This window comes from Sebastes umbrosus, chromosome 13 (genome assembly GCF_015220745.1).
Source record: "Sebastes umbrosus isolate fSebUmb1 chromosome 13, fSebUmb1.pri, whole genome shotgun sequence".
Taxonomy (NCBI): domain Eukaryota; kingdom Metazoa; phylum Chordata; class Actinopteri; order Perciformes; family Sebastidae; genus Sebastes; species Sebastes umbrosus.
In genome coordinates, this window is record NC_051281.1 from 10,425,805 (window position 1) to 10,447,375 (window position 21,571).

The following is a 21,571-nucleotide window of genomic DNA, read 5'->3' on the forward strand; positions in this document are numbered from 1 at the left end:
AAATATAATTCATTGTTTGGGCTTCACCAGCAATATAAATGAGCTCCTTGATGTAAAGATGTTGGTGCTGACTAGTGTGACTGCTGTGAAATAAAATAAGTGACTTGCTTGAATTGTGACACGTCCTCTAATTGAGTGTCTGTGTGGCTGACAGGCTGCCGGAAGGAGGGCAGCTCTAATTGGAAGGTTTTATAACAAATAAGCCTCAGAGACACATCCACGGTGTTACAGGTAGTTAAAGGGAAGCCTCAGAGGAGTCACATTCACCATCCACAAATGATAATAATTTTCCCCATATATGACTTCTCAGGCTCCATGTTAGAGCCATTCATAAAAAGTGCTACGATATAAACTATATCGATCAAATGTCTAAATGAATAAAAAGAAGTTTTAACTGAAGGCTTTAGGTTGCCTTATCAAAAGACCTTTGTCGCCATCCAGTGGCTTTGTAAAGCTTTAAAAAACGTATTTTAAATGTTACTATACATGCAAATTAAAGTTTGATAGAGATCCACTAACTGCAGCAGGGTTTCCTGAGTGTTAAAAGTAAATAATCAACAATCAAAAAGTGTCACTATGTCACCAACTGTAGGTCTTTGTCACAGCAGACGTTTGGACTCGCCATAGCAGGAAAAACACAGGTGAAAATAATACTAACAATGGCTCTCCCAGGTCAATTAATGTTATTAATTACATGCCAAAATATCGGCTTTAAAAAGCCTTATGAAAACAATAATGTATAAAGTACTAATCAATGTTTAAATCATCAGAAACTGTCAGTTTTTATTTTCTTTGGCATTAAAATATTGAATACTGAGATAAAATATCATCCATTCCCTTTAAAAGAACTATCATATTTGAACTGACTTTCAGAAAAAAAGTTAATCCCAACAAGAAAGTAGGCTACAACAAGGAAGTGACAGAACAATAGCTCATCCATTAACAAGTGTGTTACAGCATAGGACGTTGAATCTGTATGCTTATGTACTCTCCTTTGTGGCTATGTGCAGTAAAATATCGCCACCTTCTGGTCCTTCAGGTACATAGCAGAGTCTCAGTTCTCTCACACACACTGGCTCTCAGATCTGGCTCTCAGATCTGGGTCATGTTAAAGTTCGAGGAAAGCCTGAGCAGTTTGTCAAATTTTGATATCCTTTCAAAATCTGATCTTTGGTCAAACATGGTGATGTAACAAACTGGTCTTCACTTTTTTCATTTTTAAACTTGTTTTTTGGGTATAGAGAAGGCTAAAATACGTGTTAAGACATTAAAAATAATGTTGGAGAAGTGTTCAGTGGACTGTTTTGGTCTATGCAGTATCTTTTTCGCTCATAACAGTCCCCATAGTTCTGCAGTTATTGTGTTTCCCCCAGGCTTAGACGTAGTTGTTGAGCCTATAGCCGCTGCTGGAAAGGGAGCAAAGTGAAGGAGCGCGATTGTCCTTCAGGGCCTCGGGGGGCTTGTAGGGTGGAGCAGGAGGATATATGTGGTTGAAGGCAGGTGGAGGTGAAATTGGCTGACTCCTCTGCACATAGGGGGGCCTCTGTGACCTGCCACCATTGCTGCTCCAGCATAGTACCAGTCCTCCGGCCAGACTGAGGCAGGCCGAGGCGTAGCCGAGGTACACGGCCAGGCCGATCTCGTACTTCAAGCCGCTTGGAAGGAAGGGGTCGTAGAAATCCATGATGACATCGTTGGTGGTCCAGGACACGGTGACCAGGCAGAGCAGGCCGGCACAGAGGAAACAGATCCCCCCACTCAGCACCAGGGGAGACTTGATCAATGAGTCACGGGCGAAGCGGGTACACTTCATCCCCATCACGGACACCAGAGACGCCAGGACTGAGGTGACGCAGGAGAGCACCATGAGCGCCCGGGCAGCCTAACGTGGAGGAGAATAGACAAGCACTTTAACATTATAAAAGATTCTGATAGTAGCCTGTAGGGTTAGAAAACTGCAACTGCACTACTTGGTCATACCAGACCATCATCTATCCATCTGGGCAATGCATTTCTAAATGATTATTTGCTAATCACAGTGGGCTACCTCCGGCTCTGAGAAGTGAAGCCAAGGCTGAAGTACCTTAAACTTGTATTCTTTCTAATAGCCAGCAGGGGGCGACTCTTCTGGTTGCAAAAACAAGTCTGACTGTATAGAAGTCTATGAGAAAATGACTCTACTTCTCACTTGATTAATTACCTCAGTAAACATTGTAAACATGAGTTTATGGTCTCAATAGTTAGTTTCAAGTCTTTTTCAATACAGCATGATGTTCATTTAGTAAGTTATGGTCCCATTTAGAGTCAAATAGACCATAAAGCAGAGTATGGTTTAGGACGTGGCTACCTTGTGATTAACAGGTCGTTACCACGGCGTTGTCCGGTCTGGAAGTTGTCTGTGTTTTCGTCTTAGAACTTTTCAGTTCTTGAATAATAATTGTAACAGTGACTATGTCCACTTCTTATATACAGTCTATGGCTAATCATTAGGGCTGCAACTAACTAACTAACTAACTAACTAACTAACTAACTAACTAACTAACTAACTAACTGAGAAATAATTCTAATTATCGATTAATCTGCTGAATATCTTTCTTGAGTAATCATTTAACTGTTTTGTCTATAAAATAGTCCAAGGAAGCATCTTCAAATTCTTTGTATTGTCTGACCAACAGATAAAACCTCAAAGATATTTAGTTTACAATGATATAAAACAGAGAAAAGCAACAAATCTTCACATCTGAGAAGCTGAAATTAGAAAATATTAGGCGTTTTTGCCATAGACTGTATATAAGAAGTGGACAAAGTCATCGAGACATCACCCATTTGTTTGTGGACTGCTGTTTTTAAGCCTCGAGTTCAGCCACCATCTTGTTTTTTTGGAACCAGAAGTGACACGAGAGGATGGAGCTAAGTACAAATGAACTCTGAATAAAAACATTTTTAGGCGACCTAAATATTACAATTAACTTTGATGAACTGAAAACACACTATGAAAGGGTTAAGGTTGTAAGACGAAAACATGGACAACTCCCAGACCGGACAACACCGTGGTAGCGACCTGTCAATCACAAGGTAGCCCCACCCTAAAGCATCCCCTGTGTAGTTTTTGTTTGAAAAACAACTTAAGCGATTAATGAATTATCAAACTGGTGATTCATTTTTTTGCTGTTTCCCATGATAAGGTGCTTTGGGTAAAAACGTTCACTAAATGGTGACTGTGTGGTACCTGCAGGTCGCGTGGCAGTGCCAGTAGAGATCTGTACACCTCACATTGGTAGATGCCAGTGCTGTGCCACACACACTCCATCCACAGGCCTTTCATATAGGCGGTGGTTGTGATGATGTTGGCGCCCACGTAGGCTGTGCTGCGCCAGTGGGGGAGCAGAGTCGCAACGACAGTCCCTACGAACCCCAACAGCCCCAAGAAGAAGCCGAGGAGTTGGACCGCCATGCTGGCCATGATTGGCTCACTCGGACAGATGCTCAAAAAACTGCAAAATATAAAGTTACACTTTGAAATCACTGTCGATGATAAACATATCACCACATTAAAAAAGAAACACTTTAAGAACAAAACTACAGTCCCCCAGGCTGAAGACGAGGCTGGATATTCCTTCTGTTATCTGCATGGTCTCCAGCAGTACAGTAAATTCCACTGAGCTTACATCCAGTCACAGAGTCTGAGCCATTCCTCAAGTGTCTCCGGCAGAAATAGCTGTGGAAACTTTCTGGCATCAGTCTCTGGTGAGTGGCAGGTGACTGCATCTGTAACTAATGAGAGCAGCGTTCAGCTTCACCTGTTTAACGCTCTCCTCTGGAGGGCAAACCACAGCAGTCTATTTGTTAAGCTCCCCGCCGCCCCTCAGGAAAGGAGAGAGAGAGAGAGAGGAAATTAAACATTTACAGGAACCACCCAAGCTGAGAGTGCTGTTATAAACCACTAACTTTGAACATTTTTCACAGCTCTGCAGGGTATTTGATAGAGAAAGGGACTGAGTGACTTGATGACAGAGCACTTCTAGCTATGACGATAAGGAATAGTAGTGACTTTTGTTGTAATAATTGACCAACTTACATTATGTCCAACTTAACCTCTGACATGACATCACCTGGCACTCAGTTTTACATTTATACAGTGGTGGAAGAAGTACTCCGATCATAAACTTGAGTAAAAGTAGAAATACCATGGCCTAAAAGTACGGTATTATCAGCAAAATGTACTTAAAGTATGAAAACTAAAAGTAGTCATTGTGCAGAATGGCTCCTTTAAAATTGTTATATTATCATAGAGTATTATATTATTCTGTTATTAGTATTTTAATGTAGTAGTTTGTCAATATGGAGCACATTTTAGATACTTTATATACTACTGGGTATGTTAGTAGTATAGTACTGCATCATGTTATATAAGCCATTAAAAATGGAAACACTCAAGTAATGTAAAAGTATTACTCTAAATTGTACTGATGTGCAGTACTTGAGTAAATGTACTTTGTTACAGTCCACCACTGAATTTTTAAATTCACAGATGATTAATTAAAATTGGTCATGTCTAGAAGGTAACCCCAAAACTGCGAAAACTTTTTCGCTGTCCAACAACCTATCCTACTTAATCATAACCATCTCGTGAGAGTTTCATAGTTTGGGTGTTACCTTCTGGACACAATTGTAAAAATTCCACAACTGCCCAGGAAGCTCTAGGCCACAGTAATAAACTCATTGGTGGTTATGCATTTACTTTTGTTCCTTCTAAATGTTTTGAACAAAATGTCCTCTAGGTGAAAAAAATACCCGGAATAAGGAGGGGACAATTTTTCAAACAATGACAACCCAAGTCTCTGAAAAAACACAATGTCAACAATGAAAATATGTTTTCATTAACTGACGAATAAAACACACCTAAATGCAAAATTCCTTGCTGTACCCGCAAGAATGAATTTTAAAGCAAGGAAACCAATCTGTGCTCATATATTGTTTTAACTTCCTCAGAGAACAGAGGCTGTGTTATAAAGCCTGTTTATTGTTCAGCGTTAGACCTGGCACTGTTGGGGCCTCTTAAAATATCACAGATACAACAAGCCTCATTGTGTTTACTTAATGATTGACTACGCTGAAGGCATAACAAGTGAGCAAAAGGACAAAGACAAGGCTGCGACAGGCATCTTTGTTTCATGTTGGTTTACCCACAAATTAGCAGCAGAGCTTATATAATATTCATAACTTTTTGTCACTTGCCAATTGCAATATCTACACTGCTGCTTAATCTTTCACATTTTAGTATTTAGTAAAAACTCTCCACATTTGGATACTCACCAACTAGGTCACAGGGGGACTACAGATCCATGGTCACAGGTGTCCAGACGCTACACTTCCAGATAAATAGGCCACTGATTCCACACCGACCAGCTCCTTCTGTCTCTGCTGCTGCCTCAACACACAAGGAATATGTGTCTGTGCTGCAGGAGTGTCAGAAATGTGACTGGTCCGAGTTAGATATCATCACCATCATCATCATCATCATCATCAGCAGCAGCATCATGTCAGAGATGACATGAGAGACAGTCCCAGTGATGGCTTGTTGCTCCAGTCAGATAAACCCGTGCACCCGGAGGCAGAGCAGTGTTGCCAAGCAGAGACGTACAGAAGAGATATTGTCCTCACTGGTTGGGCTGTTTTTGTCTCAATAATTCTGCTCTCTGCAGCTCCACATCTGTTGAACGAATAATGGACAAAATGAAAAGAAAGAATCAATGAATTTATTAGCATAGCAACTTGTAGAAAAACATGAATATACTAATTACAATTAGGGTTCAATCAGCAGGTATTTAAGCAGTTAAAAGCAACACTGTACTATGCGTTTGTGTGGTACATACTGTTCTGCAAGCCAGGTGAGGTCACTCAAAACTGCAGTTTTATCTCTGGGTTTCCTCTGAGGTCCATCTTCATCCTTTGCAGTACCTCTCTCTGTCTCCCTCTGCACCCCGAGTGTAGCCTACCGTGACATCCTGTTGGTATACAAGGGCATTTTCCCGGCCCTTCCCCTGGGTCCCTTGTGTAGCATTCAGGTCTCTGTCAGAGCTCTATAGCGAAGGGATGATCCTCTCCGAGGTCTGCCTGTGGGAGACGCCATTTGAATGTGGAACACTTAATAGTCTTAGTTAAGCAGAATAATCCCATGATTAGCAGCTGAGCATAGCTGGTCTGTTGTGCACAGTGCTGGAGGGTAACACAACCATGATGGTGTGTGTAGCACAGGACTTCATTTTTTTGTTTTTTGTGTCTTCAGAGGTCTGAGAAGCTGCACTCTTTCTTTGTACTGCACATACCTTTTCAATGATGCAGATATACACAACATTCTCAAAATAAAGTACAAACTAGCATACGGTATCTTAAAGGCCCTGCATTCCCACACAGGTGTTCTGGCTGATTAGACCTCAGCTCAGGTTGAGGTTGGGAGGCGTGATGATGGGAGTTACCGTGAGGTCACAGGAACTTCATGAACTAATAGCACGGACAAAGGAGAAGGAGTGTCTTTTAGCTCACCAAGTAGAGCGTGCGCCCCATGTAGGCTGAGTCCTTAGCAGCAGCCCAGGTTTGATTCCTACCTGTGGCCCTTTGCAGCGTGTCATCCCCTCTCTGTCACTCTCCAGCTGCTCTAATAAAGACAATAAAATAAAAAAAAAATCTTAAAAAACCCAAACGAACAAAACATTGATGAGAGAAACTCATCACTAATAAGCCAAAAATATTTATGCAATAAATCATATAATTTATGGTAATTACTATTGCTGGATTACTATTTGATATTTGAGAAATTAATTATTATAACTATAATCACAATATATAATAATAAATAATTTTAGAATGATTTATAAGGTCAAGTATCATAATATTTCATAATTGTTGATTACTCACTCATTTATTGCAAGAATCATAGTCTACTGCTTTATAATGTCATTATAAATTACTCTAAGTGGTCATTGTTAGCATTAAGTTAAGTAAAGCAACAAAATATATATAATTAAATCCATGCAAGAATAACACTGAATGTTGATATATAGGGCATTATGAATAATTATGAGTGCTTATCACTGTGATTATACAGTGCTATGAGCAGAATATAACACATTCAAATGATGTTTTTAATGCATTATAGACATGGGAGTCATACAAAGTGTTACCAAACTAAAAACTTCACCTGTAAAAAACGCATCTTATCAAAAAATAACAGAAAAGCTGGTGTACTATTATCAATATCTAATACATTATGGGACAAGGGCAAATACTCTTTAGTCTAACTACTGACTACATGTATCTGATGGCTCCAGTTACACATGGAGATCATGTATAATATAGCTTTACTAGTGTTACCTTGATCTAACGTTAACTTACTGTTAACAGGTAACTGTGTGATTAAATACCAAACATCAGAAACTTCACAGTTAACTCCCCTGCTATAAATAGTTCCTTGCTTTTAACTTTAATGTTTCTTTAGTGACACTTTGAACACTTTAACCTTACTTGTGGTTAGTAATGTGTATTATGGATACTTCACTGAACATGTCTTCTGTTCTTACCTCAGAGATGAGAGGAGGGAGACGCTTCTTTGGCTGTAAAGTCATTGATTTCGCGCCGTTGTGTAATTGTTTACTAACCTAGCTAGCACACAGCTGACTGAACCTTTACAGCTGCCTTTTATCGACTTTACTAAGTTCATAGTGTTGGTAAGAAACTCTATTGCTTTAATGTTAGCTGTTAATTATATGTCTCAGTCTGTGACCTGTTTATGAAACGACAACTATTATTAGATAAACTAGTTTGTCAAGAGTTCAGTTTAGCTGTTTACCTAGTTAGCTAACTAACCTAGCTACAACCTAGCTATAACCTAGTTAGCTATAACCTAGCTATAACCTATACTAGCTATAACCTAGCTATAACCTATACTAGCTATAACCTAGCTATAACCTATACTAGCTATAACCTATACTAGCTATAACCTAGCTATAACCTATACTAGCTATAACCTAGCTATAACCTATACTAGCTATAACCTATACTAGCTATAACCTAGCTATAACCTATACTAGCTATAACCTAGCTATAACCTATACTAGCTATAACCTAGTTAGCTATAACCTATACTAGCTATAACCTATACTAGCTATAACCTATACTAGCTATAACCTATACTAGCTATAACCTAACTACAACCTAGCTATAACCTATACTAGCTATAACCTAGCTATAACCTATACTAGCTATAACCTAGCTAGCTATAACCTATACTAGCTATAGCCTATACTAGCTATAACCTAGCTAGCTATAACCTATACTAGCTATAACCTATACTAGCTATAACCTAGCTATAACCTATACTAGCTATAACCTAGCTATAACCTATACTAGCTATAACCTAGCTATAACCTATACTAGCTATAACCTATACTAGCTATAACCTAGCTATAACCTATACTAGCTATAACCTATACTAGCTATAACCTAGCTAGCTATAACCTATACTAGCTATAACCTATACTAGCTATAGCCTATACTAGCTATAACCTAGCTATAACCTATACTAGCTATAACCTAGCTATAACCTATACTAGCTATAACCTATACTAGCTATAACCTAGCTAGCTATAACCTATACTAGCTATAACCTATACTAGCTATAGCCTATACTAGCTATAACCTAGCTATAACCTATACTAGCTATAACCTAGCTATAACCTATACTAGCTATAACCTATACTAGCTATAACCTATACTAGCTATAACCTAGCTATAACATATACTAGCTATAACCTAGCTATAACCTATACTAGCTATAACCTAGCTAGCTATAACCTATACTAGCTATAACCTATACTAGCTATAGCCTATACTAGCTATAACCTAGCTATAACCTATACTAGCTATAACCTATACTAGCTATAACCTAGCTATAACCTATACTAGCTATAACCTATACTAGCTATAACCTAGCTATAACCTATACTAGCTATAACCTAGCTAGCTATAACCTATACTAGCTATAACCTATACTAGCTATAACCTATACTAGCTATAGCCTATACTAGCTATAACCTAGCTATAACCTATACTAGCTATAACCTATACTAGCTATAACCTAGCTATAACCTATACTAGCTATAACCTAGCTATAACCTATACTAGCTATAACCTAGCTATAACCTATACTAGCTATAACCTATACTAGCTATAACCTAGCTAGCTATAACCTTTTTTTGTCTTTTAAATGCATTAAAAAAAAATTACATACAGAACAAGAACAAATAAAATATGTAAAATTATACATGAAAATAATAATAAATTAAATTAAGGGCTGTACCTGTAATTCATATTCTTCTATTATGCTAAGAAGTTTCAATGCATTTTTGTTTTTCATGACTTTAAGGGCTTTTATGTAAGAAAGAAACTCAGAATGAAACACATTAAACATAGGTTCCACTTTCATATACTTGGATTTGTGCAAATAACATTTTCCAAGAATGAGAATGTTATTCACCAGAAAGTCATCTTTGTTATTGTCCATGACAAGTCCATAAACAATGTCCTTTTGAGAGAAGTTTCCCAGATGAGAAACTTTTGGGAAAAGCCAGTCATGTATATCATAAAGCCATAAAGCTACAGAATACATACAATGAAAAAATAAATGATCAGTAGTTTCAGTATCATCACAAAATACACAGTTATTGGTTTCAATTACAAATCGTTGTCGCAACAAATCACTGGATGGATACACTCCGTTTAATATGTTAAAATGGATTTCTTTTGCTTTGGGAGTTATGGGGAATTTTTAGATATTTAGTTCGTTATGTTAGTTAGTTATACTGTCTTAGCATTACCTGCTTCTGTGTTTTTTTAAAGGTTAGTTTGAGAGTTTCTTTTACTTTTCAAGTCAAATTTTGCCCTATCTTTATGTCATACAGTAATCTCAGCTGGTGGTAGTAATGGTGAGGAAAGCCTCCAGAAATGCTGTGAAATTCATCCTGACACACAAATCCCACAAGAGGGCTCATCAATATCATCATCATCATCATCATCACCGGCCCAATCCCACCAGAACCATCATGACCCGCAGCCAGAGTCACACCAGCGGCTGCTTCTTTCACAGGCTCCCCTCAGAGGTCTTTGACATGATCCTGGATAAACTGACTGGTAGGTGCAACTGGTTAACCTTGTGGCATAACCTTTGAGCTACCTTGACCTTCAGAGTGTCATTGACACTTATGTATTTGCATCTGAACTAAATTTCTTGAGGATTAGAAAAAATAACCTGATTGGATTAAAGTCCTGATATTTTGTACAGTGCTTTTAGTGTTTATCAGCACTCATTTGGATATTTTACACTAAAGGTTAATATGTACATTAATTATCAATAATATAATAAATAATATTGAGGTTTGCATTGCATATACAGAGTAGGACCTATGTACCAAACAGTTTTTGCATGTGTGTACCAAATATTATGTCCATTTCTTCAATTTAAAGGGACTGTTTGTAAGAATCAGAAATGCTTGTTAACAGCGACACCTGTGGCCGTTAAGTCAATGAAAGTCAGCGTCCTGTTGCTCGCGCTTGAGTTCGCTCTACATAGACATGAACGAGCATCGCTCAACACAGTGAGGCGACACACGTCAGCTAAAACAACAATATAACTATATTTCATCTGCTTGACAGTAATGTTAGCTGACCAGACAAAGGTCTCTCCATGAATCACTGCTGATCCTAGTGTTGGCTTTTCCTGCTTCAGCCTCCCGACCGCGGCCGGAGAGACACCGGAGTTTTGGTCGGAGACGATAACGTTTCTTGCTGCGGAGCCCCGTCACTTCACAAGACACGGGAAACCTCTGTTGGTCTGGAGGAGCTGCAGCATTTATTTCTGCACAAACGTCCACTGTACATTCACTAGATATTCTCAGAGCTAAACTAACTCTTCTGCAGTGTGTAGTGTGCGCGCATGCACATAAGAGTGGAGCGAAATAGCAAGAACGAGCGCGGTGTGTGAATGAAGGCAAGCAGGCAGGCAGAGGAGCAGAGTACAGCAGAGACTCCGGCCCTGGAGACCAAAGCTACGGTCTCGCCCGCGTCCTCCGACCGCGGCCAACACTGTTTAACAGACGGGCTTCACTACATAGAACTTTGCGGTTTTGGTGCTTCCGTGTAGTTTGTGTTGGAGTCTGAGTCTGAGCAGCGTAGCCACACGCGAGCACGCATGGGACACCGACCCGGATTGATTTATATGTGTAAAAAGTTACGAACAGTCCCTTTAATAAAGAAAACAATGCTCAATTTCAATATTGCAAATTTATGAGATGAAACTGTGTGTCTGCCAGTGATGGAGATCAGTGTGTTCAGCATGGTGTCCAAGGACATCACTAGATACGTTGTGGACTACATCTCCACCCTGGCCTGGAAGAATAAAACGATCATTCAAAGCTTTCACCGTTCCACCTGCCTTGAGCAGTCATCCACTATTGGACACTACAGAGACCTGGGTATGTGGCAACATATATTTAGCTAAATGATTTATTTTGTATATTCAAACTTGAAACAGTACTATGGATAAGCTTCCCTGTCAAGTGAAGGGATAGGAAAGACCAGAATTAATAATTTGATAATGTGCTTTTGTGTTCAATGTCTCAGGTTTGTTGTTCAAGAGATGCACCCTGTTGCATCCAACAAAGGACAGGTTAAAGTTTATCTTTAGCAAGTTTTCACAGGTAAGAAAAGGAGAAGTGAGAGGACAAGCAAGATCAGAGAATGTGATGCATTAAATATCCAGCCCGTTCTCATTCCGAGGGCATCAAATATCGACGCTTTGTCACGGCTGTCGGCGTTTGATATGCAACGCACCGGACTTTACATTAACTGTAATGTAAACCCATCCGCGGCAACAGTAAATGCTCAGAGAAAGCGCTGTGGTGACGTACTTTCAAGAGCGAAAAAGACACACAGTGTGGGTGGGCGGGAGGGGAGCTGGATCGGTCCAACACAAGGCTTTCATCCAGGAGACCGCTGTTCATGTCACATGCGTTAAGTTTTAACTGTCATGTTACAATCGTTCGTTCGTGTTCACAACATCCAGTCACATTTTTATTGTAAAAAAGTAATAATTTTAAGCCCAGCCATGTTGTTTTTTCCTAAACCTAACTAAGTGGTTTTGTTGCCTAATTCTAAGTAAGTGTTTTTGTTTAATTCACAACGTTAAGCAAGTGTTTACTGTGACCGACGGATTCAACTTTAAGACTAATGGTGTACATAGTGTAATTTGCCTCATTACCTTTGGAATGCTGCACATGCGCACATTGCAATGTTATACTGTATATTATTCAGCCCTAATATCTACTGATCATAACCTATGCTAATGATGAGGCAAACATCAACTGATCCGTTTCAGATTCCCTGCTTCCTGTTGGAGCAGTGTTTGGCACCAGACTGCATCGGCTTCTCCAGCTACGGAGTCTTCCTCCAGGTGAGGGCCTCATTATAAAAACAGACAATTGTGAAACTTGGTTGTAATTAAAGGAAATGCCAAACAAGATACGGCTAAGGGTGGATAAACTCCCGGTAAACACTGGATATATATACCGTTGAGAAATTATAGGCTTCTTATGAATCACGTCTCACCTTTGTGACCTTCATTTTAGCAGGGACTTTTTTCTGTTATTGAAAATGCTCAGGTATGTTTTGTTGAATACTTCACAGACACTGATCGCAGGGTGGGATGAGCTGGAGTGCCACAGAGTGTTCACCTTCCTGTGTGATCACACAAATCTGCTGCAGAAAATAGAGGCAGTCATCACTGGAAAACCAGGTGTGTGTCTCAGTGTCTGGAAGTGAGAAATGCTGCTGAATATAGAACAGGACAGTGTAGAAGTGTAATATGGAGAACAGTCCATCAGAGAGGACATCATTCTCTCTACTAGAGCTACAATGTGTGGATTTTTTATGTGATTATTACACCTTCCAAATTATTCTGATGGCGTATGTTTTTTTTGTGGAAAGATCACACAATCCTGGTGAAAACCGGTGAAGTCTGCGTCGTGTTTAAGCTATTCATCTCAGTTCCTCCGGGTCATATTTATTGCGGCGGTGGGTTTAGCAGCATGCATAGGTCACTGAGGTGGTTTAAATCTGAATGTTTACAAAAACAGCATTGCATAGGGGTAAAGTGACTTCACAGATTTGTACTGACTCTTGGCCTTTTTCCTGTTAAGCTTTGTAAATATCTTAAAAGACATAATACAAAAAAACATGTTTCTTTATGCGTCTGTCTGTCCTCAGGTGTGGGGTGGTACCAAAAGCTGCAGCTCCGTCTATTCTGCCGTCAGGTGCTGTTGGACCCGTGGCTGAACCAGTCAGAGTGTCACTTCTGGCTAACGCAACTCCTGAAGCCTTGGCCCATGGTCTGCCAGGCACACCTGCTGTTCATTCTCTATGGACCTCTGCTGCCTCAGGGTAACATTACTTTTATACTTGCAGTAAATGAAAACAATCAGTTAGTTATCAAACTGTAATCCTCTTTGCCTACAGTAAGCGCTGCGCAGTGTAGTTTAAAAATGCTATAAATGATAGGTTAGTGGGGAGTTTTGTCTTGAAATGATTTGCTTTCTGCACTCGATTTTTCACCAGTGAAAAAATGACTCCTATCTCTTGGCTGAGGTTTTTTAATTATGTTGAAATTTGATTGCAATGTACAATGTAAGGCTGAATTTCTCCACAAATAATCAGACAAAAGCACCACTTTAAATCTTGTGTTGACTAGAGATGTGCTCATAAGCCTCTTGGAAATAAGTCATTCAGCATGAAAAAAGCTTAAAAAATGACTAATCAACTAAAGAAATCTTAGTCGACTGAGACCAAAACAACCGACAAGTCAACTAATCGACTAAGAGGAAGCAGCCCTACAAACAAACCACCTATAGTGTTGTACACTGGTGTTGGAAAACTCACCTTCTATTTAGCTTGTTGTCTGTTTTTTTCCCCATTGTGATGTGGTGTAGCATGACACAGTTAGTAAGCGAGGTGCTCTCCTCCATGCAGGTGCCCTGGGTTGGCAGGATCTGGTGGAGAGGGGGCTTCCTCTCAGCGCTCTGGGGGACCTGGCCCGGGCCATCCTCCTGCTTTTCGGCAAAGTAGAAGACAAAGGCCATACCACCAATTCACTGCTGGCAATCTTGGAGGAGCTCATTGGTATCATACTTCAGTGGTTCTCAAATGTTTTCATGTCACAGATAGTAGGGTTACAGACCCATGTGATAAGAAATGTAACTGACGGTGGACTTGGTTCTCCTCCTCATCATCTGCAGTCATTCCTCAGCCATGGCATGTGGAGAATGTGGCTCGTCTGTTGGTGCTGTGCGGCAGCAGTCTCTGCTACACCGTTCTAGCCAGCAAGGCCGTCAACGGACGACTTATCGAGATCTCTAGACTCATGGTGTACATCATACTGGTGAGTAGGGTTGCAGCATTTTAAACGCCAATATCGCAGTCGATCGAGTTAATTTAATTGTGGGAAGCCAAAATTGTGATCGCGATTATTATTTGATTAATTGTGCAGCCCTAATATGATGCAGTTAGACTACAAAGTCATTGTATAGTTGATTCATATCAGATTAAACATTGATTCAGGACAAGTGTGCATCCAGGAATAGCTTGAGGCAGACAGTAAAATGAGTCATCTTAAATTCATCACCGATTGCTTTGCCCAGGTCGATGTGACTCATTCCCGTTCAGGGTCAGGGGCTGGAGCCTTACCCAACATGCACTAGGCAGAAGGCAGACGGACAGGTCTCTCTTCTATTACAACAGTACTGTCATCTGTGGGCTATTAGAGTCACTTGTGCTGTCTGTGGTGCTACGTTTGATTAGTTATTCTGTTACCTCCTCATAGGGTCACCATAGCAGTTTTAATTTAAACGCGTCAGTATCAGCCTTCAAAGTAAGCTGGTTGATATCGTCATGGAGAGGGTATTCCGCTCTGTTAACAATGCATGCATCTGTTTCATCTAGGTTTTATTATATGCTTGATTTCCTTGATTTTGATCGAACATTTCTTTCTGGCTTTTCTACAATTCGACTCGTCACTGCAGGAAAAGCAGTCAGCTATGACAGATAACATGTGCACAATACCAGGACCTTGGAGCTGACACACTTTATCGACATTATTATTAACTTACAGTTGTTAATTTTATTAATTAAAGCTGCGACAACATTTGTTCTGTGAAAAGGCATATTGGTTCTGTTTTGTCCTCAGGTGTGTGAGAAGGACGGCTATCACATGACGTGGGCGGTGAAAATGGTGCAGCAGATCTGCAAGGTGTTCAGCACGGCCCCCGAGAGGTTCTGCTTCATCCAACATTTGGAGAGCATGTTCTCAGTGGTCACCAGGGAGTTCTTTGAGTTTTCTGTAACAGGTGAGGTGGGACAGCTTCGTTCTTTAGTCTTGACACCAAAAATTAATCTTGAAAAAAATGGTTCCTTGCATCCAATAATATACCATATTATTGTGATATTGCAATCATAAAAGTATGAAGAAACAATAACCACAGCATTAAGATGGTGGGCAAATCTACAATAATAAAACATTGAAAGATAAATAACAAACAAGGGAATGACATCATATGTGTAGATAGTGCAAACCATGCTGAGGGGCAGGCACATAGATTACATTACATAGACATTAATTTGCAGATGTTGAGATGTACAATCTTAAATTAAATGTATATGAATTTTTGTATCTGTAGAAAAAATACTCAAGTGTATTCAGGGTATATTCGAGCACGGTCGACAATAGAGCGGTGCATTCATTACATTATTTAACTCTCTGCTAATGTGAATACATGAAAAAAGAAACCTGTTTCAAGCTCTCTGAGGTGGATTTATTAAAAGCTAGAAAAAACAAATGTTTTTTCTTTGTCTTTGCTACCTTGCCTAGATTTATCTTGGGTTTGAATACCTCCGCAGTGTCTCTGATTCAAATACAAAGTAATTAATACCATCATCTGTTCTCAGGGAACCATCTGGAGGACAGGGAGACTTTCCAGACCCTGTGTTTCCTCTTGGACTCCAGCGCTCGCTTCCACACTAAATTCCTCCACATGTTCCTCAAATAGGACTGATGCAGATTCAAAGAGGAAGAAACAAACGTCAATAATGAAGGGGGTTAACTAAAGAAGTGAACGAAAACAATAGCAAAACCTGAACGTGGGGGTTGTCATGGTGGCCATGAAAATTCAGAGAAATCTAAGATTGAATTTACAGTTCACTACATGCTATTAACAACACAACATTTGTTGGTTGCAAAGAGAGCTGTTTAATTATTTTGACTAAACAGCATGGGTATTTATACAAATTTTATATTTCTCCAAGTTTTACAATCTTGTTCTACGTAAACATCTTGCATGTTCATGTTTATAAACAGTAAGTAGCAACAGTAGCAATATTTATTCACATTATTTATTCACATTGAACCTTTCTGTAAATATAGTTGTGATACAATGATTACATTGTTTTTGCATAATTTATTAAAATGGTATTTCCAATTTTAATTTGTCTTTATTTTGCCTTATAAAAATAGAGACACAGCAGGCACTCAGCAAATAACACGTTTTTATTATCCTCCAGGTAGTACAATATTCAGCACTTACAGCATTTTCAAAAAAAAGTTCAGTTGATGAAATGTGTTTAAGTAAATGATGTGTCATGGAATAAAAAATAAAAATGTTGTAAATGTTACTGTATACAGAAACAACAGTTTACAGTATGTTGTTCAGACTGCATTCACATTTGTGTCAGTAATGATGTGTAACATAGGTAACTAACTATTAGTGGGAGCTTTAAGTAATCACTTTATTGTCATATACCAATTATAATATCAGCAGGATTTAGTTTTTCCAAAGAAGTACGAGGCTATTTGACATTGAAGTTCAAGGCCTACAACGTCAAGTGTGACGAATACTCCAAGTGGTGAATTAGATCCAGTTACCACGTACACATCGTGTCCGTGGTTGCAGGCATTTCAATGATTCATGTGTTCATTGTTTTGATATGATCTGGCAGGGAAAACCGAAAAATAGATTTTTTTTAATGAAATCTGGTTGTGCTGTCTTTGTATATGACTGATTTGGAGGGAATCAAACATATAATTGATACAAAACACTCAAGAATTCAAAACCATATCTGATCTTTGTGGCATTTTTGCAAAAATAAGACAGATTTTGAGAGGGTTCGATGGGTGGTAACGTCAGGACATGTACACAACACGTAAGATTTACATTCAAACTGGACAAGGGAAGATCAAAAAAATAACTGAACGCTCTACAGTATAGAGAGGCGAAGTCTCGTCCCTTCCGGTGGACCACCATGGGACCTTATTTCAGAAAAATATGAACGGTAGTCAACGGCGAGAGATAAACATTTTTTTGATCCTATTTGATTTGCGCCATGAATCACAAATATTATGTTTGTCAATTTAAAAGATCATTTTGCAAGTCAAGAAAGTCGCAGTTTGTCGTAGTATCATTTAGTTTTGTGTGTAACCGCTCAGTGAACTACATCTCCTGTCTCGCACAATACACGTCACCAACACTAGGTAGCTACCTAACTTAGCTTTGTTCCACGTACAAATGAACCGTTATCTTACCTGATGTGTTTTATCCAGGTCATACTTCAACAGTTTTACAACAAACTGCGTCTTTCTTGACTTGCAAAGTTATCTTTTAAATTGACAAACATCATATGTGTGCATGTCATGGCGCAATTCAAACAGGATCAAAAAAAATATTTTTGGCTTTCGCCGTTGACTACCATTCATATTTTTTCCAAAATATGGTCCCATGGGGTCAACTGGAAGGGGCGGGACTTCACCTCTATATACCACACAAAAGCCCCATTTGGATGGGATTTATTTCTGTAGTTGACCAATTTCAATATTACATGACTTTTCTCTTTAATGTTAATTACAGTCACAAATATGTACTGTTTTTGGTAATGCTCATTTGGCCTACCGTGACTTAAATCCCATTCAGAGAGATGCTTAGATACAATCTACCACTGCAACCACATTACATGTTGACATGATACAGCGTGATTTACTTACTGTGCAATTTGTTCTATGGGTGTGAAAGAAGATATGTCTTAATACAGACAGCATTGCCATTGAAATTCTGATTTAACATGGCCTTTTCTTTCTTTTAGCCTAGTATCATAGTTTTATTAAATTACCTTGTAGCCAGTCCAGCCCTTCCTGTAGGCCCTCTCCTTTGATAGCATTACTGGCACTGAAAAAAACAAGGGGATGTCGAGAAGTTAATCTCCTCTTGGCACACATTCACTTTCTTATGACTTCTCTTGGATCCCGGATGTTTAAAGCTGCCTAGCTGTTTAACCATCTGCCTTCCATCTGTCTAATGAGTAAACAGGGTGGTAAACACATGTATGTATAAGCTAACCACGATGCTGTGCCTCCTAATAATGTTTAACCCGAGCCATGGAAAGGGACACGCAAGCAGATATTGGAAACAGGCCCAGGAAGGAGCGAGTAAACACGCCTGGTCACTTTATTGTCTCTGTTTAAGACTTTAAGCTGTTATTCTGGAAGCACAAAATGTTGTGGACGGAGAAGAGACAGGGCTTGGCTCAGTTCAGCATATTTAATCCACGTGCACTTCACTCAAGGCTACCCAACACTAGCGTGATTTCTGTGGCAAACTACTCAACAATGTCTCTGGAAGTGGTAATCTTTGTCTTTGCTTACAGACCCTTCATCACAGTGAATATTTTACAAATCCCTGCGGGACTATATGTGTGACCAGTGAGAATCAGAAGAAATAACAAACTAAATATTGGTTATGGACTGACTGTGCGCAGACAGATATTTTACCAGATGTTCCAGGGTTTGTCTTTGATGTTCTCCAAAGACAACATCTGTGAGACCTTGACAGAAGACATGGCGTCCCGCAGATCCGTCTTGTTAGCGAAGAACAATACTGGCATCTTTTTGCTGCGGATATCTGGATAGTAAGACAGACATGAAGGCCAGTGAATCATCGGCCAAGAGGAAGATCATTTTAATTTGTTTTGTTTATCCAATAATGAGTTAAAGGGACTGTTTGTAACTTCTTACACGGATAAATCAATCCGGGTCGGTGTCCCATGCGCGCTCGCGTGTGGCTACGATGTTCAGACGAGACTCCAACACAAACTACACTGCCAGAAGCACCAAAACCGCAAAGTTATATCTAGTGAAGCCCGTCTGTTAAACAGTGTTGGCCGCGGTCGGAGGACATGGGGGAGACCGTAGCTTTGGTCTACAGGGCCGGAGTCTCTGCTGTGACGGGGCTCCGCAACAGAGGTTTCCTGTGTCTTGTGAAGTGTTGGGGCTCTGCAGCGAGAAACGTTATCGTCTCCGACCAAAACTCCAGTGTCTACCCTGTTTCCGCGGTCGGGAGGCGGAAGCAGGAAAAGCCAACACTAGGATCAGCATTGATTCATGGAGAGACCTTCGTCTGGTCAGCTAACATTACTGCCAAGCAGGTGAAATATAGAGTGATATTGGGGTTTTAGCTGATGTGTTTCGCCTCACTGTTTTGAGCGATGCTCGTTCATGTCTATGTAGAGCGAGCACAAGCGCGAGCAACAGAACGCTGACTTTCGTTGACTTAACGGCCACAGGTGACGCTGTTAACAAGCATTTCTGATTCTTACAAACAGTCCCTTTAAGGAGTATCGGCAGATAATCAATAGTTTGTGTAGACATATATACTGCATATATCTTAAATGTGAACATTTTCTTAAAATGATACATTAAAAATGTGTACCATATTAGACCATGTGGCATAACGGACAACTAAAACTAGCAGGTTTTCACTCAACCAAAAGTGACACTTTAGTGTATAAACTTATGTTAGTCTTTAGGGCCTCTTTGTCAATTAGTTGATCATTTCATAGATTTCACAATATGAACCCTGAACCATAACATATTTTATGAAAGGCTGAACGCACGAGGCATACAGTATATATCAATTATGCTTTCTACAGAAAAAAAATTGCATCGGCACTGTGTCTTTATACAAAGGAGTTAAAACAGTATATTGCAGGTATTTGGTACCTTCGTGATTGAGAAGAGTATCCAGCTCCTCTTTGGCAACAACCATTCTCAGTTTGTCACCGCTGTCAATGACAAATATGATGGCATGGCTTTCTCTGAGGAGGACAAGAGAAGAAGTTAGAATAGACACAGTCATGTTACCGTAGCGTGTTTTAATATTTGACGGGCATGTTGTGTGGGTTCATACTTGTAGTAATGCTCCCATAGGTTTCTATATCTGCTTTGCCCAGACATATCAAAGACTGTAAAAGACAGGCTGCATGCAGAGAGAGAACAGATTAGTCTACGTCTGTAAACTGTTAAAAAACTAGTAAATATATATAATAAATGTAAATAAAATCTACCTGGAACTCTTGAACTTTTCAATGTTGAAGCCAATTGTTGGGACTATTTCTTGTGCCTGTGTCTGCATTCACACACAAACAAACATGCACAGAGACACACATGCGCACACAAAAACAGACAAGTAACGGCAAAAGTATGTCAACAAGTAAGCGGTATAAGGAGAGTATGATATGGGCTTTACCTGACTAACATGTTTCCAGTCTTCTGACAATGGGCCTAAATGATTCGAATGCTGAAAACAAGCAATCAGTGAATGATTGCAGTGAGATTTTGACAGGCCGTGTCACAATATTTAACCCAAATTAGAATTTTTTTTATGTGTACCCACATGGCAGACTACAGTACACAAGGGACTCTTACAAAATATGTTAATTCTCACAATGACGCCCAGTTTCATGTACTTACATTAGACGGTTTGAGTTGGTTGATGATGGTAGTTTTGCCGCTGTTGTCCAACCCGATACACAAGACGTTGACCTCTTTCTTCCTGAGGCCGAGCCAGCCCGACAGTTTATCCAGCAGCCCCATTAGACCTGATTGACGCTACACCATTTAAATTTTAACACATCACCCCATAAATAGTCTGGAAATGAAATACACTAAATGCACAAATTCTCATCCAAGCAAGCGATAATGACAAACATAGCCGTGTGTTCCCAGTACTTGCTGTGAATAGTGTCAGCAGCTGAGATGCCGCCTGGGCGTCCCAGCTGACAGGTAATCCTATTAAGGCACATTAAGCTCTATGAACCACCCGGTGACCTGATCATGGAGTATGAAGCATTTGATTTACTACTCTTACACCTCACCTTACATCACCTTAATTAAGGAGCCACTATCTAATGTGTCAGTTTGTGTGCTTTAAACTAATTCAATCTGTGATCTACAATGAATTTGAAATCACAGACACATACACACAAATGTCACAGTAAACTAGGAGTACGAGGCCATACATATCTTAATGAGGTCACCATAAACTACATGTATATGGCCATATGAAAGTATATGTAACCATAAAGGAAACATATGTGTTTTAAAGAAGGGATGAGGCAAAGTATCATGTATCCAATCTGAAAATTATAC

General features: G+C 39.6%; 3 protein-coding genes across 14 annotated transcripts; 1 reads left to right on the forward strand and 2 right to left on the reverse strand.

Annotated features, from left to right (window-relative positions):
• Nucleotides 1-771: 771 nt before the first annotated feature.
• Nucleotides 772-10,249, reverse strand: LOC119500483 (claudin-14-like). Of its 9 annotated transcripts, none has more exons than XM_037790212.1 (7): nt 10,238-10,249; nt 7,581-7,607; nt 6,547-6,658; nt 5,877-6,117; nt 5,317-5,713; nt 3,230-3,864; nt 772-1,882 (listed from the first exon to the last, which is right to left on the reverse strand). In XM_037790212.1, the coding sequence occupies exons 6-7, from the start codon at nt 3,461-3,463 to the stop codon at nt 1,376-1,378; spliced, it is 741 nt and encodes a 246-aa protein (XP_037646140.1). In that variant the 5' UTR covers nt 3,464-3,864; nt 5,317-5,713; nt 5,877-6,117; nt 6,547-6,658; nt 7,581-7,607; nt 10,238-10,249; the 3' UTR covers nt 772-1,375. The 9 variants fall into 9 exon arrangements, with proteins under 9 accessions (XP_037646140.1, XP_037646143.1, XP_037646147.1 ...); XM_037790215.1 differs by lacking the exon at nt 10,238-10,249 and having other exon boundaries at nt 5,317-5,427; nt 5,665-5,713; nt 7,581-7,706; XM_037790219.1 differs by lacking the exon at nt 10,238-10,249 and having other exon boundaries at nt 3,230-3,494; nt 3,669-3,774; nt 7,581-7,706.
• LOC119500482 (F-box only protein 47-like) lies at nt 7,604-16,537 on the forward strand. Its single transcript, XM_037790211.1, has 11 exons — nt 7,604-7,727; nt 9,960-10,188; nt 11,367-11,528; nt 11,677-11,753; nt 12,431-12,505; nt 12,739-12,847; nt 13,318-13,491; nt 14,077-14,226; nt 14,343-14,485; nt 15,290-15,449; nt 16,048-16,537. Exons 2-11 carry the CDS (start codon nt 9,981-9,983, stop codon nt 16,146-16,148), a joined length of 1,359 nt encoding a protein of 452 aa, XP_037646139.1. The 5' UTR covers nt 7,604-7,727; nt 9,960-9,980; the 3' UTR covers nt 16,149-16,537.
• An 87-nt stretch (nt 16,538-16,624) lies between these two features.
• Nucleotides 16,625-21,410, reverse strand: LOC119500485 (ADP-ribosylation factor-like protein 6). 4 transcript variants are annotated; one of them, XM_037790221.1, is made up of 9 exons: nt 20,894-21,410; nt 20,670-20,720; nt 20,488-20,549; nt 20,331-20,399; nt 20,144-20,238; nt 18,917-19,046; nt 18,259-18,314; nt 18,134-18,146; nt 16,625-17,087 (listed from the first exon to the last, which is right to left on the reverse strand). In XM_037790221.1, exons 1-9 carry the CDS (start codon nt 21,014-21,016, stop codon nt 17,054-17,056), a joined length of 633 nt encoding a protein of 210 aa, XP_037646149.1. In that variant the 5' UTR covers nt 21,017-21,410; the 3' UTR covers nt 16,625-17,053. The 4 variants fall into 4 exon arrangements, with proteins under 4 accessions (XP_037646149.1, XP_037646150.1, XP_037646151.1 ...); XM_037790222.1 differs by lacking the exon at nt 18,134-18,146 and having other exon boundaries at nt 16,628-17,087; nt 20,894-21,407; XM_037790223.1 differs by lacking the exon at nt 20,670-20,720 and having other exon boundaries at nt 16,628-17,087; nt 20,894-21,406.
• Between the last annotated feature and the right edge of the window lie 161 nt (nt 21,411-21,571).

Bases quoted from the DNA above. Each gene is read 5' to 3' on its own strand.
- LOC119500482 (XM_037790211.1), top strand. From the start codon at position 9,981: ATGGTGAGGAAAGCCTCCAGAAATGCTGTGAAATTCATCCTGACACAC. The intron at 14,227-14,342 runs GTATCATACTTC...CATCATCTGCAG, and splicing joins AATCTTGGAGGAGCTCATTG to TCATTCCTCAGCCATGGCAT. The intron at 15,450-16,047 runs GTGAGGTGGGAC...ATCTGTTCTCAG, and splicing joins CTTTGAGTTTTCTGTAACAG to GGAACCATCTGGAGGACAGG.
- LOC119500485 (XM_037790221.1), bottom strand. From the start codon at position 21,016: ATGGGGCTGCTGGATAAACTGTCGGGCTGGCTCGGCCTCAGGAAGAAA. The intron at 20,550-20,669 runs GTAAAGCCCATA...GTGTGAATGCAG, and splicing joins ACTGGAAACATGTTAGTCAG to ACACAGGCACAAGAAATAGT. The intron at 18,315-18,916 runs GTAAAATATCTG...TGTTTTTTTCAG, and splicing joins GACAAACCCTGGAACATCTG to TGCCAGTAATGCTATCAAAG.
- LOC119500483 (XM_037790212.1), bottom strand. From the start codon at position 3,463: ATGGCCAGCATGGCGGTCCAACTCCTCGGCTTCTTCTTGGGGCTGTTG. The intron at 1,883-3,229 runs GTACCACACAGT...CCTCCACGTTAG, and splicing joins CACTGCCACGCGACCTGCAG to GCTGCCCGGGCGCTCATGGT.